Here is a 17639-nt window from a genome sequence, read left to right as displayed (position 1 = left end):
GAACAACTAGCTTTATGTGGATAGATGGCTAGCCATATTGTGCTGGTTCTTGTCTTTGTTTCCAGCTGCTAAATTACAAAAGACAATTAAAAGACAATAAAAAAATTAGTGCTTCCCATTATATTACTTTTTTTCTCTAAACAAATGCTGTAGTTGCCATGGGCTCTTTTGTCGTTGTAAATGGAAGCTGAAGAGGTCCATAAAATCACAATGGAAGGGGAGGTCCCTTGAGTCAATCTCTTTCATAGCCCATAGTATGAAAAGCTTTGAGAACCCTGGCACTAGACCACAGGAGATAATTATATTTACATATAATATTTAATGGGAATGCTGTAAAGCCTAAATAAATAATGTTTATTAATTGCTGTATGACTGCAAAATATTTTTTTAAGCCAGTCATTGTCAAAGGTGGGAGGAGAACTCTGGCGTTCCAGGCTCTCAGTTGTGTGCTGATTTCTTGGTCATGTGTCCTCTAGAGCATTGCTGCCTCTTCCTCAAAAATGTGTACTTTATGACTACGTTATTTTGAGTAACCCTGGTAAAACTATGGCAATGTTATGGGAAAAAGTACCCTGAACTTTACCCCTGCATAATTAACAACAACAAAAATTTTGCATGAATATTTCACCCAACTGTGCTGTTAGCCAGCTGCTTCCTGCCCCAGCTTACTGCAGAGTACTCTGCTCTTACCAGAACCCTCAATAATGACCTGCTCCTGCAATGTGATGCACATGGGTGGACTCCGATATCTGTGTAGAGGCCCGTGGGCTGAGTGATTTCAGTTTGGTTCCCCATGAGCATATCACATTGCAGGATTGGAACCAAACTGATTACAATGCCCTTCTTTGACCCTATCCTTCCCATCACCACCTTTTCTAAGTATTTGTGTTCTTCATCCTGCTATGGCACGAAGGGTTAGTGAGAACTAAGAGTGAGAAATACTGTGGAAAGTGGAATTGCTATGGAGGCCTAATGTTCACTTTTAATAGTGCTCACTCTATTTGGTTTGTTTTTCCAGCAGTTAAGGTGAAGGGTTTATTTAGCTTTTCTAAAAAATATTTAAAGTTTATTCTGTAAAGTTAGTCTCCCTTATTTTTATTTGTTACTGTCCATAATTGCCATAATGAAAAGGTCACTTTTATGATAAATAATGATGCCATAAAAGTGCCCTTTTTAAACATTTATTCTTGGAATGACTGGTTGTTTTATGCAGTTCATGCAGTGGTAAATATGTATGTTTGTATACTGACATTTAAGACAGTAAGGGTATGTCTTCGCCACCCGCCGGATCGGTTGGCAGCGATAGATCCGGCGGGGATCAATTTATTGCGTCTAGTCTAGTTGCAATAAATTGACCCCCCGAGCGCTCTCCCGTTGATTCCTGTACTCGAGCGCCGCGAGAGGCGCAGGCAGAGTCTACGGGGTAGCGGCAGCCGTCGACTCACCCCGGTGGAGACACCATGGTAAGTCGATCTAAGTACGTCGACTTCAGCTACGTTATTCACATAGCTGAAGTTGCGTAACTTAGATCGATCCCCACCCCCCAGTGTAGACCAGGGCTAAGAAGCAAAGATGTGCTGAAAATCACTTCTCTTTTTTAGGTTAAAAGGTCTTATTTATTCAAATAATAGTGAAGAACACATTACAGACTAAATTACAATGCAATAAATACAGGCTACAGACTGGATATTTAAGCTATTGACTAGAGGTGGGTAAATAACAGATTTTTCAGTAAGCTGGCAATTCCACATAAATAAATAAAAAGTGTTCTGGTCAAACCAAAAATGAAATTTTTGGCAAATTGAAAAATGAAGAACATTTTGTTGTGGGTTGAATGAAGCATTTTCTTTGGATCGCTAGCATATTGTTATGTGTTTAACCGTTTTAAAAATAAATGGAAAGTTCAAGTTGAAGTTTTGTTGAATCAAAAATAGGAATGTTTAGTTAGAAAGATGTCAAAATGAAACCTTTTGCTGTTTTTCACATTTTAACTTTTTTTTTCTGTCTAAAACAATTTGGCAAAATCAATCTGAATTCACGAAACATTTTGGTGTTGCTGTATCTGTTTTTTCCACCAAAATATTTTGGTTGAAAAAGTTTGCCAAGCATCGCTATTGATTACTTGACAGTTGATGCACTGATGCTCCAGAAACTCGCTCCACAATCCTGTATGTACTGTTGCATGCTGTACTTTATAGACCCCAAATATTGCTATCTTTAGCTATATTTCACCAGAATTTCAGGTGGGAGCAGATTGTTGTACCACTGGGCTCCAATATGAGTAGTTGCTGTTCCAAATGATGACCGCATGACCAGAAGGCACAAAGCAGTCATCCCTTGGTTATTATGACATCCGTCAGCGAAGATGTTGGTGTCAGGTTCCTTTTTGAATGTGGTGGTGCGATTTGTGTTGGAAGCTTAGGAGGGCCTCTAATTTAACTCACAATTTTTTCACACCAGTTCCTTTGCGTATTCATTGGGTGCAGAAGGATTTGAGGGTTCTTCACCTGAACTTCCCAAAATTGATTCTAAGCTAAGAATAAAAAGCAGGTTCAGTTCTCATTGTGAGAAGCTCATAGAAGAGAGCAAAAGTGAAAATTGCACTGTCCAGTGTCCAGTACAAACTCCTAATTCAAGTTAGGCCATGGAATATAAATATGTGTACTGAAAACTGAAACAAAACTGTTAAAAGAATGTATGTAATCTTAATATGACTCTCCTTAATCCAAATAATGTATTTACAAAATTCAGTAATTTTACTGATTGAGACGAAGTGACACTGAAATTTTTAAAATGACCTTTACCCACCTTTTGTGAAGGGATTCAAGATCCTCTGTTGACAGGTTTTATACAAGTGCAAAGTATTATTATTTTTGTCAGTCCTATCTGCATGGATCAAATTGTGTATCCAGCATGGAGAGAGAAAAGATTCTAGAACTAAACTAAGACTTAGCAAGAGTAAATATTTAAATCAGTCCTCCTTTTTTATCTTATTTAGTTGTCTTTTAATAAAATCAAGGTACCCAAAATAAACATTTTAATATATTTTAAGATTTATTTCATTGACCCTTGTTTAAAAAACAACAACCTAGAATGCATCCCTTTTGTTTCATGCTTTAATAGCAAAAGAGATGGTGTCAATAAGCATGTTATGTCATTAAAGTCCAATAACCATGTTTCTATAATATTACATATGCTATCACATTTGTGTAAATCAGTATTCATTACCATATACTACCCTTTGAATTTCTCTTTCTCCCATTCTCATGCTAGTGTGTCTTGGAACATATTTTTATTGAGGAGTTTAGAAAGGAAAATTTTGTTATCAGCTATGACACATTTTGCTTACAGTCCAAAGCAAAGTCAATCACTTTTAGAGCATTTAAATTATGTAAAGAGCTTTATATTGAAAAGTATATGATTTGTTCTTCCAAGTGGCAGCTTTGTCCAGCTGGTGAGTTTACATCATTGAGACTACTAAACATATTCTGGTAGAGTTATAATTACAAGAGAGCTATGTAGGTAATCAGACCTCATTGGGTTTTCTAGATATTTTTATAGAACAATAATAATATGAAAAGACAATGAAAGTCTAATATATATTACAGCATATTAAATTCCCTGCAGTCTAATGAGTTTGCCATTGTATTGTTGTTAGAAATGTAAAGACAGTAGAATTGTTTGTTGGATGCAAAACCTGGAATGAATTTCTGTCCATGGTTAGAATGTTTAAAGCCAAAAGGGCCACCAGATTTAAGTCTGTGAAAATACAGAAATATTTCTTTCTTTTTTCCTCTCAAAAGTAGGCCTGGTGGAATCTTAATATCTCCCCAAACCAAAACAGATTTATCACAGACATGTGTATCTCTCCAATTCAAATATATTCATCAGTAAGGATATGGAAAGCCCACATCAGCTATATGTTGTTTGTTCCAAAAAGTTGGTATTCCACATATATAGGGATTCTAATGGAATACATTAACTTTTTTAGCATCTGATTCGGGGGGGGGGGGGGGGGGGCTGTTCATGGAGTAACATACTACTAAAAAAATGAGGGTGGCAGAATTGGGTCTGTTGTGATTCTATACAGAAGCCTGTGACCTATAATGGGTTAGGGCCAGATTTTTAAAGGTATTTAGGCACCTAAAATTACAGATAGGCACTTTTGAAAATGGCACCTACATGCCTAACTCCCAATCAATAGGACCTAGAGGCCTAAATATCTTTAAAATCTGGCCTGCAGGTCTTAATCAACCACACCTGATATTTTACTTTTAACACCTTGAGTGAAAGCTAGTGTGTTTGACTGTAACAGCCAGGTTACAGATTTTAATTCCATTTACTGAGTGCTCTTTTTTTTTTCTTTTTTCTCTAATTGGATGTAATCCAAGTACAAAGTACCACCCAGTTAAAGATCCAGTACTTTAGTCCTTATTCAAGCAAATCTCCAAGTGACTGAATGGGAATTAGACTAAATAACAGCTGCAGGATTTGGCTTTAAATTGCCATCTAGAATGTTTGTGTGACTTTACTGACCCAAGTTCATATATTTTGAGAATTACTCTTAGCATTACTAAACTATTTTCAGATGAAATGTAGTATGTGCATTGTACTTAATTAATACTTACATTTACAAAACCAGATGCTCCCCCTGGTAGTCAGATGAAAGTTATAAAATTTGTGGGAGTACTTGCAGATTGAAGTACTAATCCATGTGAGTAAGTGTGGCAGAATCTGGTCCCTTGTATTTTACATTTTTCAAGTTCAACACAAATATTAAGCTGTTCCCTAAACAACAGGAACTTAACTGTTAGCAAGTGTATAATACACAGTAAGGATCTCACGCACACATTTCCAGTTTGTTAAAAATTGTGAACTGTTACAAATGCAGTTGAGTGAACCTGACATTTTTCACAAAATGTCTCTCTCACAAAATTCTGAGCCATTTGCATCTCTGAAATGTCACTTCTCACTAAATTTTGTGAAATGGCTAATTCCTCATCCAGACGTGAAAAATGTCAGTCCAAAAAGGTATCTGTTTGTTTTAAAGATTCTTAGAACCTTTTGTGATTGATTGTTTGAAAATAGGATGGCTAGCATGCTTCATATGCTTTAAGCGGCAGTTCCTCCAAAATTGCTGTTAAAGCCCCTGATTTATCTCGTACTTCACTTCTCCGCATATACTTAACTGGACTATATGGAAGAGCTGAGAGAGAATGTTACCCGTAGTGCCACTCCATGAATTTTCAGATGAAGTGCTAACAGCACCTTCGGAAGAGGAGTAATTTATTTAAACTTACTCTTCTTTGTACATTTGGATTCCTAGATATCTACCTGCTTGCCATGTTTAACAGTTTAGATAATTTGGATTTTCTATAATAATTCAAGTTGACAGCACAGTGTGATCTCTATGAGGTGCCAGTTTTATGTAATCATAGAAATTTGGAAAGAATAGATTTAAATATTATAATTAGAAAATGGAAATGAACATCATTTATTTGTTAAAATTTCACCAGCAGAAAAACATGTACTTTTATTAACCCAGCTCCTTTAATTATTAAAACGTATCCAGTTAAAGTGTAAGCAATAGTTACTGGCACCTTTGTTGTATTTAAAATTAAAGTGTCAAATTAGTGTTTGAGACAAGTTATGGCTTAACAGCCCTTAAATGCAATGTAGTCTCTTTTTCCTCATAATTAGTACAGCACAAGATAGGATTGGTACAAGCATCTTCTCACTACCCTGCCAATTTGTCTCGCTCCTGATTTTGGAGACATGGCTTGCTGAGAATAAATTGGTCTCTGCCTGAAATGCTCATTGAGGATGTCAGCATGTGCAAATGGTTTTCATTGGACCACTCAGTACCAGAAACTACAGTAGGGCTCTTGGAGTTGTTTCCATTGGGCCACTAAGCAGTGCTTTCTGCTGTTACTGACCTTTGTTGTGTTTGTGCTGATCACATACAAATGAAAGTCCCTAATTCTGCAACAGCCTCTGCAAGGACTGACTCTTCTGCCTTTAAGGAGTTCCACTGAGGTCAGTGGAGCACAGGGTTCTGCCCACATGGATCAAGTTGCAGAATTAAGGCTTATCTCTCTTTACAAATCTCCTGAACAACTTAGTTTCTCTATTTCTGACTTTTAGAATATTCAGGTAAATTTCTTGCCCCAGAGTATGGTACAAATATTAGCCTGTATGTGTCAGACTGACCCTTGGCATTAAGGGGTTGGTTGGTTTATTGATTTTTTCAATCATAATTTTATACACATAACAATGAGTATCATTTTTAGTAAGTTAATAGTAATGTAGCTTTAAAATTGTTTTCCCACTTACGGTATTAGTTCATTAGCTGGGATGCAGGGCCCATAGGGTTGTAGTGGGGCCCATATGCAACAGTGTGTCAGAGCAAAAGAAATATATGGCCTGCCTGCCCTGACAGGTCTATGAGAAAAGATCATGAAGCCAAACCAATTAAGTCCAAGATCGCCTTGCTTACCTGGGTGGGAAATTAGTCTGTTAGGGGAAGTAGACTGCCAGACTGTAAATGAGCAGACTGAGAAGAAAACCAGAGATTCTGTAATCTGCACCTGAATGAAGGGTCTATTCAGGGTCCCTTATAGGTTTTATATGGGGTGGTAAAAGGCCTGGTCCACACTTAAAATTTAGGATGACATAGCTACAGCACCCAGGAATTCAAAAAATCCAGACCTCTGAGCAGCATAGCTATGCTGAACTAACCTCTAGTGTAGATGCAGCTAGATTGAAGGAAAAATGCTTCCTTTGACCTAGCTACAATTGCTCGGGAAAGTTGTTTTCCTACAGAGATGGATAAACCCTTTCCATTGTGTAGGCTGTGACTACACTATGGGGTTATAGCTACAGCACCATAACTATGTCAATATAATCCCCTATTGTAGACATGGCCAAAGTTGTCAGATTTGCAATTTCTTTAGTCCTGATCCACCCTGTTCTGACTCTCAAATTTCCTATGCCAAGGAAATAATCTTGTTTCGCTGATGGTGTGGTTGGGGATGAGGGTAGGTGATGGGTATTTGCTGCTAGAGGGCCTCCTACTCTTCCATACTGAGGCTGTGATGTCATTGGAGGAGGTTTCTTGCTTTTTGCCGTGAAAGCTATAGAGAACACAATCATCTGAAACTGGAGAAGACTGATAGCTGTGACGAGCCACCAGTGACCAGAAAATGGGGCGAGGGTATTCCAACCTGTTGAAAGTCAAAACTGTTTACTTAAAAGAGAAATTGTGTATGGACAGTGTGTAATGTATATGTTAGCGCTATCTTGATCTGTAAAAGAGTATAGAGGATAATGAATCTCAATTCTATATACTTACCTTAAAGGGATCATTTTAAATTCATTTTAATTCATAAACTAATTCACAGATGTCCTTGCAAATTCCCTTTAAAATTCAAAGCGTTAAGTTCTGGAAGTTTGAGGAGCATACACTGTATTCTTCATACATAAAATGCTATGTCCATCCTACAGACATCTGCTGGCATAGCTGTCAGCCAGGGCATAAAGAAGTGTGATCCCTGACTGATATAGGCTCATTTATACCAGTGAAAATGTGCTCTTCACAGGAATCGGGTTTTTTTTTCCTTTGGGGTGGTGGAATAAGCTAGACTGGCTCTGCTGATATAATCTGCAGCCACACTAAGAGCTGGCCGAAGTCTCGTGAAGCCATAACCTCAGCCTTCACAGTGGAGTTCTGACCCAGGCTTCCGTAATACAGGACTGTATCCAAGGCTTCTATATTTAGATGTAATAGGGTTTGAATTAAAAAAAATGTCATGGTAAAAGTTAGCTTTTTAAATCTTGTAAACATGTACAGTCTATACTTCTATTGTGTCTGTGCTTTTAATAAAACCCTCAGTGCCTCTACAAATGAAGTAGCTGCTATAACTTGTTTTCAGAGGACTGATAATTTTATATATAAAGAAATATAGAGCTGAGTCCTCTTTCATCTTCTAAGGTAACATTATCAATGGGAAGTGAAAAATGTGAAAAATATAATTATAGTAAAACTCATTGTTTTGTTTTAATGGCTGTGTTTTCACCAATGCAATAGAAAACACCCAACTCAGTAGAGAGGTCAAGTGAAATATGTTTGACTAACACATTTTTAGAATTCAATTTTGAAGATACCAAGAGGAGAAGTAATTGAAGTCTTGTTTATTGGTGAGATGAAACTGAGAAACAATTCAATTTGGGTATAGGTTCACTTTCTTCCTTCTGCCTCTATATCTCCTTTTGTACACCACCACCATACATGCTCTCCCTAACCAACCAATATATACTGTACTGTGTGGGCAAGTTTTCTGTTGCATCCCATCCTTGTGTTACATTTATCCTCCTCTGGGCGCTTTGAAGCTCAGAGTATAAAAGAAATTATTTTTTTTCTGACAGGTAGCTGTTATTATGTAATGAACTGCAGCTTTTCTATGCTATGCCTCCACCCAATTATGTAAAAAGTACAGCTTCTGGTGCTGTTTCCAATGTGAAAGTGAAAAAACCTGTCTTCAGAGCAGAAGTTGATTCCATGAATGATGCATGTTTGATCACGCTTGATCAAATACAGTATTTCTGAATGTCAGATGAATGCACTGCTTCTGATAATTCCATAACAGGAGCTTTTCTTTTCCTCCAACAGTTACCCGGCTGTATGTGAATTCCTCCAGCACAATAACTTGTTATCTATACTCAGAGCCCACGAAGCTCAAGATGCTGGGTAAGTGTGTGGAGGGGGAGGGGGGCTCTTGCTTAATAAATAAACATTATTCATACCCACTGGCTTTTTTAAGGAAAGAGTTTCCCTGAATCAGCAAGTAAAATAATCCATTTTAGCAGTCTTCCAAATTAAAATGGTAAAGTCCCCAAAACCCCTTATTTTATATTTTTAGTGTTGTTACTTTGCACTTATAGGCCTTTTAAAATATAAGCTATTTTAACAGGAGATTAAAGCCTGAATGTGCACATCTCAGACATGTTTTCCATAATGACCATTTCATTATGGTTTTGTAAGATTGTTGCTTTCCTACAGTAATTTGTTGAAAAGCAGCTGTACTTCACCAGTAGTAGTGAAGTGTAGAAGGTGATCAACTGCATATCAAGGAGACAAAGGACAACTGTGTGAAACAAGACTTTGGAAGCTTATTTTTAAGTGACAGCAACCACAATATTTTATTAGTGGTACAAAAACAAACACTAGGATTACAGTGTCTGATCTTTTATGCAACCATAGCTGAATTACAAGACAGACACATTTGATCTTATTGCAGGAAGTGGAACATGAGACTTCAAATAGGGGATGTTTCTTTAAGGGAAGAAGGGTCACTCTACCAGGAGGACAGAAAAATATGTAGCAGTTGCTGGCTAGCTCCTTAGCTAAATTTGCAATTGTGAATCGTCTGCAGCAGTGCTGGCACTTTCTGATCAGTCTTACTCTGCAGCTGTGTGCTTCCGGGGTTTTCTGCAAAGGCTATTGCAACAAAGCCCCCAATGTGTACAAAAATATCTGCAGACTTAGGGGCAATGTTCTTTAATTAAAGTCGTGGCAAAAAAAATCTCACTGTTGCTGCTAATTCCCTAAACCGCCTCCTCTGACCTGCCTGAAAACAGTTCAAACATAGCTGGCCTTATATACCTTTCTTCTGAGTCATGACTAAAGGGGAAAAAAACCCTGTGGCCTCATCTGTCACTAAATACTACTACCTTACACTGTCACAGACCCCTAAACATCACAGTGGACAAAGAGATGTGTCATGACATTGGGACACTCTATGGCCTGGAAGTCCAGGCTGACAGATTTCAGAGTAACAGCCATGTTAGTCTGTATTCGTAAAAAGAAAAAAGAAAAGGAGTACTTGTGGCACCTTAGAGACTAACCAGTTTATTTGAGCATGAGCTTTCGTGAGCTACAGCTCACTTCATTGGATGCATAGCATATCGTGGAAACTGCAGAAGACATTATATACACACAGAGACCATGAAACAAAACTTCCTCCCGAAGCTTCAGACTCCAGCATGGGTTTCTTAAAACTTCAATGTGCACCTATCACCATGTCACTGTAGGTCACAACTGAGAATACCAAATTCAGGACAAACTGCTGAGAAATAGGTCCAACACACTCCAAAACTGGTGGTTATTCTCCCATAAGATTTACCAAACCAGCAACAAAAGTAAACTTCTGTTTCACCACACTGGCTAACAAGAAGTCGGAAAAGCAGTCTCCTTAGGCATTCCAGTCCTGGATTCAACACCCAGACGCTAGACTTAAAGATGAGTGGTTCTTTAAAACCAATTTCATCAAACAAAAGGGTTCTTCTGATCCCAAAGGACCAGCCACATACCCAGGTCAATATATAACTCAGATCTTACCCAATAACCATGCTGTTGGCAATCCTTTCATATCTAAAATCTAAAGGATTTTTTATAAAAAGAAAGAAAGGTGAAAGTTAAAATTGGTTGAAGGAATCAAATGATTACAATAAATGCACAGTTCTCGGATCAGGCTTGTAGCAGTGATGGAATAAACTGCTGGCTTGTTAAGTCTCTGATTGCTTCCAAATCATTGGAAGGTCCTCAGTCCCTTGGTTAGAATGCTCCTATGAGTATAAGTTCATAGTCCAGAGGTTTGAGCAGGAAAGAGACAACATGGCGATGTTTCCAGGGCCTTTTATAGCTTCTCTCCAGTGAAGGGAAACCCATTGTTCTCACTGTGGAAAATTACAGGTGACAAGATGGTGTTTGGAGTCACATGGGCAAGTCACATGTCCATGCATGATTTCACTTAGTCATAGCAGGAAAGTCCATTAATTGTAGATGGGCGTCTTCCATTGTGAGTTAAGTGTTCTTTAATGTGCCATTCAACTTGAATAGTTCCTTCACAATGTGCTGGCTTGTGAGTGCTACCCAGAAGCAAATATTTGAAATACAGGTATAGAGCCAATACTCCTAACTTCAGATACAAAAATGATACATGCATACAAATAGCATAATCATAACCAGAAAATCATATCCTTTCTATAGACACCTTACTTGACACACTTTGTACAAGATTTGTTGCACTTACATAACAGTGGTAGCAACAATGATCTATTCTACATGATCATATTTTATCAGATAAAATCACAGCACCGAAGAGGAAATGGTGTCATTTTGATTAGGAAAAGTATTTGTTTCCAATATATACCACAGAGCAACCTTTTGGATTTCACCTATACTGGGAGAGAATAGCACGAGAAGCCTTCTCACACCCTGTTACACACAGCCCACTCTCATCATTCGTCCCAAGGTGGCTGGGAGTGGGGTGAGCCCATGGCCCTGACTGCTCCCACCCCCACCTCTCCACAAGCCTGCAGGAGTGAGAAAGCTAAGCTATCGTAAAGCATAGTACAATACGCACACTGAAATTCCGAAAAGCTATTACAATGAATCGGTGTGATACTTTTCCTTACTTTTGTGGATAATTGCCAATTATTAGAAATTATTAGAGAACTAGTGTGCTGTATTGGGTATTACTTCTGCCTTGCTATGGGGAAAATTCCATTTTGTTGGTTTGCTTCCAAATTCTGCAGGTGTCCCATTCCGTTACTGATTGAATAAATATTGCTCTGCTGGGACAATATGCCTGTGGTCTGCACAAGCCAGCAGGGATGAGTAATGAAAATGTATACGCATTAGCATGCTAGTCCATGGACTGGACAAGATTTGACATTCCATTGTGAAGCTAAGCTTTTTTCCCATAGAGAAAAGTATATTTCTGGGTGATACTGCTTTGCATGGTTGTCAAATGGTATAATTTGTAATTTCATGAATGTGCTTTATACTTTATTAATACTGATTTTGAAGCATAACACTCTGTTGGGGGGAGGTTACTATAGTAATGCCTGTGTCCCATGGTGCTCCAAGACATCTGAATTAGTTTATCTATTCTATCTCTTTGAGTATTTTTTAATCCCTTTGCAAATTTATTTTGAGAAGAACCCTCCATCAGTAGATGAAGGGCGAAAACCTGATCCCCTTGAAGTCAGTGGCAAAACTCCCAATGACTTTAGGGAGCCCAAGATTTCACCAGGAATGTCTAGTGCTCCTCGTTAGTATTTTCTTTCCTACCACACTTTGCATGCTTGGGTTTCAATCGTTAGGAACCAGCAACCAGTGTAGGTGCACTGGTACAAACAACATGGAAAGTTACAATTTGCGCCATTTGAGTTTACCTCTGCTTGAAATCACGGTAATCCCAACTGTAGGCAAGTTCTAAATCTATAGCAAGTCCTTCATGCATAGCTTTAAAGATAATTTATTTCTGTTGTTGCTTGTAACTTCACATGGTAAAACCATTGGGAGTGACCTGTTGCTTTTCTTGGCCTGAGATAAGTCAGTGACATGTTGTACGCTTAGAGCACTGTACAAATGATTAATAATACTATTAATAATATAACCTGTCATTTCCTTTAGGTATCGTATGTACAGGAAAAGCCAAACAACAGGCTTCCCTTCACTAATTACAATTTTTTCAGCACCAAATTATCTAGATGTGTACAATAACAAAGGTAAGAGAGCTCTCTTCCTTCTGTTGATGCACAGTAGTAGCATTATCTCTTTACTCAAACGTTTTATGCAGTTTCCCATTTTTGATTCTTTGCGTTGACTTTGTCCTTTTATTAGTTCATGCTTGTTTACTTCGTTGCACCATGTAAATTTAATGAGATGAATACCAATCAGCTGTGTGTGTGTGTGTGTGTGTGTATATATATATATATGTATATATATACACACACACACACACACACACACACACAAATATACATACATACATATATATATATATATATATATATATATATATATATATATATATATATATATATATACACATTCTGATAGCTATATAGTTTTATGTTTCTGTCTTGTATATCCTTGGATACATTTGGATTTTGAGTGTTGGTTGTTAAGTAAAACTTTATTTGGAGAATTAAATTGCCAACAATTCTAAAAACCGAAGGAAGCACTTTGTAAAATCTTATGGTTGAGATTTTCGAAGCCCTCTGCTACTTTTTAAAATAGGCCGTCTGGCCCTTTGTTACTTTGTAAGATTAATGGGAGTAATATGGCAAACTCTGTCATAATATAATCTAGGTTCTTATAGAGCCCGTAGTATCTGAGCATCCTATTTCATGTTTTGTTTTGTTAATCATTTTTACATGTAGTGCAAAGAGAGGGAAATATACATAAATAAACAAAGTCTGCTGCTTAAATAATATACTAGCCACTCTGTGAAGACTCAACACAACCTAAATACAAGTGGATGCAGCTTACATTAAGTTACTAGAACAGTCACTACAGCACTTACAGTGACTGTAAGTTTCCCTAATGAGTTGCAGAAAAAAAGCTGTTCTAAATCAGAGCATTCCAATAACTCCTACTGCTAAATCCAATATACACAGCAGGATAGCTTCACTTTCTGCTACTCCAGTTGGAATAAAACTAGTATGCTTTGGTAGGTGAAAGAAAATATGGGAACTATAAAGACCTCCATAACTACTTTTTCCTTACCATGTTAATGAGGATAGTTTCATTATAAACTACCATTTCCATGGTCCCAACCTATTAAACCCATTAGAAGGTGTTTAGCTTTCCTAAGGGGACAGATGGGATTTTCAGTCTTTGCCCACAGACAAAGAAAGTATTTGGTATAAAATGTGCAAAAGAAAAAAGAGACTTCAGAACTAGCATGATTTTAATAGGTTATTGTATAAAACTTCTAACCGCTTTAAAAAGCTATTATGCAAATGCTTTAGTCTTTGTGAGGGAAGAAATTGGTTCACTGCTAGAAGCTAGATTTAGCATATTTTGGCATAATACAAATGCATGTTAACGTGCAAAAAAATTATTAAAGGTACAATACCAGCAACATCAAAGCCTTGCTACCAGTATCTATCTATGCAGAAAGTAAAGCATGTAGGAACTGTGCTTAAGCAAATATATTTTGAGTCCTAGCAACATAGATGAGCACAAGAGACTTAGGAATTGCAAGTGCAGTAAAGACAGCGTAAGGCAGTTTTGCAGCATCAACAGTGCAGGGGAAAGAAAAGTGTTATTTGTGGGGGAGAGATTTCTGATTGAGCATATACCAGTAGTTGCCCTTAGCAGGTCCATAGTAGTAAAGTAGGTTGGACCAGCGTTTCAGATTTGCCTGTAATTGTGTTTCTTAAAGTGTTTGCATTAGGAATATGGGGGTTGGCAGTATAGGCTTTTGTCACTATGGCAAGCATCTGACACACAAGAACAATGATAAAAATAGAACTTAGCATCTGAATTTTAAATCCCCAAATGTCAGGGGATGAACAGAGGAATGCCCCTCTATCATATCAGTCTCAGAAATGAGTCCTCTTATTTGTTCCATGATTCCTAGGTATGACAGACCATATAGTAGATAAGATTACCCTTTCTGATAAAAAACCCTTATGTGCAACTACTGCTGCAAATTCTGATTATCTACAACTGCTGTTGACATTCAGGTGCTCAGTTCCTCTCCCTATTTGGGCCAAGTGAGCTAACGTCAAATTAACAATGGATTAAGATCTGCTCCAATATGACAGAGAATCACCCTCTTTAATGTGTTGCTTTTAGTGAATTTAAGGCTGACCCTAAATATCCTTCTAATGAATTTTTGTCAGAATTTCTTGCAAGGGAAAAAAACCCTTTTTCCTGAGATTGAGATGACTGGTTAAGGCATTCCAAGTGTGCTATAGAAACTTTTTCACACTGCATTGCTTGTGCACCTCAGTCTTGACTGCAATCTGCTGCTGGCTCAGTCCAGGGGAAGAAAATGTCATGATTCTGAATTTTTATGGTTTGGGATATTCTTTGTAAATTGTAGCTTGATTTGCAGCAGATCCATCCTTTAATAATATAGTGATTCTGACTGATCAATTTCATCAGAGGTGAGAGAAGACTTAGTAAAGGCTTCCTGCAGAACTGCAAGGAGTGACTTACCAGCATGTCCGCTCAAGGGACAGAAACTGCGTGTACCAAGACTGCATGAGGGAATGTCTGGTCCACATCAGAGGAGATTGGGACCCGAGGAGGCATATGCCATTTTTCTCTGAGAGCAGATCATGTTGACTGAGGACACTTTCTCAATTACAAGCCTAGTCTTTGCCCAGATTTACAGCACGTAATCTCTAAGTAAAGAGAATTGATTTATTTGAGGAGCTTCAGAAAATTCTGATTTGCTTCTGAGCTGTAATGAGTTAGAAATTGCCCTTAAAACTTCAGATTTTGAATCACATGATGTTTTTCAGGCACCTCTGGCTTACACATTACAAACTACAGTAAAAGATTTGTTATCCGGCATGTTGGGGGAATGGGGGGTGCCAGTAAGTCAAAAATTCTGGTTAACTAAGAGGGAGGGAGTTTGGGTGCAGGAGGGGGATCAGGGCTGGGGTTTGGAGAACAGGAGGGGGTGTGGGGCATGGCTCTGGGAGGGAGTTTGCATGTGGGAGGATGCTCGGGCAGGGAGTCGGGACGCGGGAGAGGTTTTGGGGTGCTGGATCCGGGCAGCGCTCACTTAGGGCGGTTTCCCACAAGCAGCGACATGTCTCTGCTGCTCCTAGGCGGAGGTGTGGTTAGGCGGCTCTGCGCCTTGCCTCCACCCGCAGGCGCTGCCCCCACGGCTCCCATTGGCCGCGGTTCCCGGCCAATGGGAGCCGTGGAGCCAGCGCTCGGGGTGGGGTCAGCGCACTGAGCACCCTGTGGCCATTCCTCCACCTAGGAGCAGCAGGGACATACTACCGTTTATAGGGAGCCATGCGGAGCCAGGTAGGGAGCCTGCCGGCCCCGCGCCAACTGGACTATAAACCCAATGTAGATCAGAAATGCCAGTTTATAGAGCTTTCTAGTTGGTAAAGTGCCAGATAACAGCTTTTACTGTAATAAAGTCAGAAATTTGCACATAGTTTTGACTTACTGTTTTATATCCAGGTGTGGGCGTATGTGTGGTTTGTTGTTTGCCACTTGTAGATGAATACAGTAAGATTCTGAGGAAACTAAAGAGATTGGCCAGCAAACTGGAAGTAATGATCAGATATATTTTTATCTTTCTAATGAGTGAATGTGATGGGGCGCTGTGGTATTGAGAAAGGGTGGGTTGGAAGGTTTGCATTCGTACTGGGGCAGAATTAAGATTGCGAGGTGCATGCTGTCTCTAGTATACGGTGTTCTTCTTCAAGTGATTGCTCGTATCGATTTCAGTTAGGTATGCCTGCACTGCATGCACAGCCATCGGAAAGTTTTTCCCCTAGCAGTATCCGTCAGGTCGGCTGTGGAGCCCCCTGGAGTGACGCCTCCATGGCGCTCAACATATGACCCTGCCGACCCGGCACCCCCTCAGTTCCTTCTTACCGCCCGTGATGGAACTGTGGCATCTTACTCAGCAAGTTCTCCACATGTCCCTAGCTTCATTTAGATAGTAGTTCTGATTTTTGATGGTAGTTTCTTTGTTTTGTTGTAGTTAGTGGCAATTGTGTTTTTTGGGGGGGGGGGTTACCCTCCACCCTAGCTGGCTGTCTTCGGGGCTTTCATGCCCAAATCCTCAGGATTTAAGCCCTGCAAATCCTGCTCCAAGCCCATGCCAATGGGCGACCCCCATGACTCTTGTCTGAAACATCTGGGGGAGGCTCACCAAGCCGAGAAGTGCAGGATCTGCCAGGGATTTCATCTTCGGATTGAGGAGGAGCGGGATTTTCGCCTGAAGCAGCTCCTTATGGAGGCAGCACTTAGTCCCCAGCCTCCTTCGGCATGGGAGGACCCAGCACTGAGTTCTTCAGTGCACAGAGTCGCGGTGGTGGACTCTGGCCAAGACCTGCGGCACCGCTACTCCCCAGCACCAAAGCCGGCATCATCGACCCAGCACCAAAGTGACACCGGAAGCTGGAGAAGGGTGGCTCTCCTAAGCAGAGACCCGGGCCCCTGGAGCCGACCTCTGTGGTGCGTCCTGCGGAGGAGCGCCCAGGAGCAAAGGTCGCGGACGCAGCACCGTTGACTTCAGCCCCACTGGGGGAGCCTTTGAGTCCGGTGTGGTTGGACTCCCAGTCCCTCAGCGTGGTGGAAGTTCAGCTACTGTCCACCCTGGACACGTTTGCGGCTGCGAGGGACCTCATCCACTCCACACCAAATCTGCGGTAGCTCAGCAGACAGCACTGTCTTGAGGCAAGCTGGCACTGATCCATCCGTCGGCACCGTCAACTCCGTTGGGCAAGCCTCAGCACAGTTTGAGATCCTGGTACTGCTCAGAGTCCTGGCACCGCTCCCCATCGCAGCGCCGGTCATACTCACAGCACCTTTCCAGATCACATCAGCGCTCCCGATCGGAGCACTGCTCCACTCGCCTTCGTGGAGCAGGTCCCGGACCTGACGCTGGTTCTGGCACCATTCACCATCTTGGCGCAGCTCCCAGCCACAGTACCGATCTAGGTCCCGGAACTAATCCAGGTCCCGACACCGCTCCCCAGCCTCGCAGCACTGCTCTCCTTCTCATCGGCACAGATCCACTCGGCACCACCCTGGCCCTCGTGGTCCCAGTCTCATTCCTCGGGTTCAGAGACGGGGTCGCGGC

At 40.2% G+C, this 17639-nt stretch overlaps 1 protein-coding gene across 2 annotated transcripts in view; it reads left to right on the top strand.

Moving 5' to 3' along the window:
- The window catches only part of PPP3CA (protein phosphatase 3 catalytic subunit alpha), a 326222-nt gene that overhangs the window by 269642 nt on the left and 38941 nt on the right, over positions 1–17639 (top strand). For both annotated transcript variants that reach the window (XM_074950676.1, XM_074950675.1), the window contains exons 7-8: positions 8669–8746; positions 12479–12573. In XM_074950676.1, the coding sequence (XP_074806777.1) occupies positions 8669–8746; positions 12479–12573 (173 nt within the window). The remainder of the gene's footprint in view (positions 1–8668; positions 8747–12478; positions 12574–17639) is intronic.

The sequence above is a fragment of the Natator depressus genome, chromosome 4 (genome assembly GCF_965152275.1).
Source record: "Natator depressus isolate rNatDep1 chromosome 4, rNatDep2.hap1, whole genome shotgun sequence".
In the NCBI taxonomy this organism is placed as follows: domain Eukaryota; kingdom Metazoa; phylum Chordata; order Testudines; family Cheloniidae; genus Natator; species Natator depressus.
The sequence above is the reverse complement of the archived record's forward strand: the minus strand, read 5'-3'. Positions and strand labels throughout refer to the sequence as shown.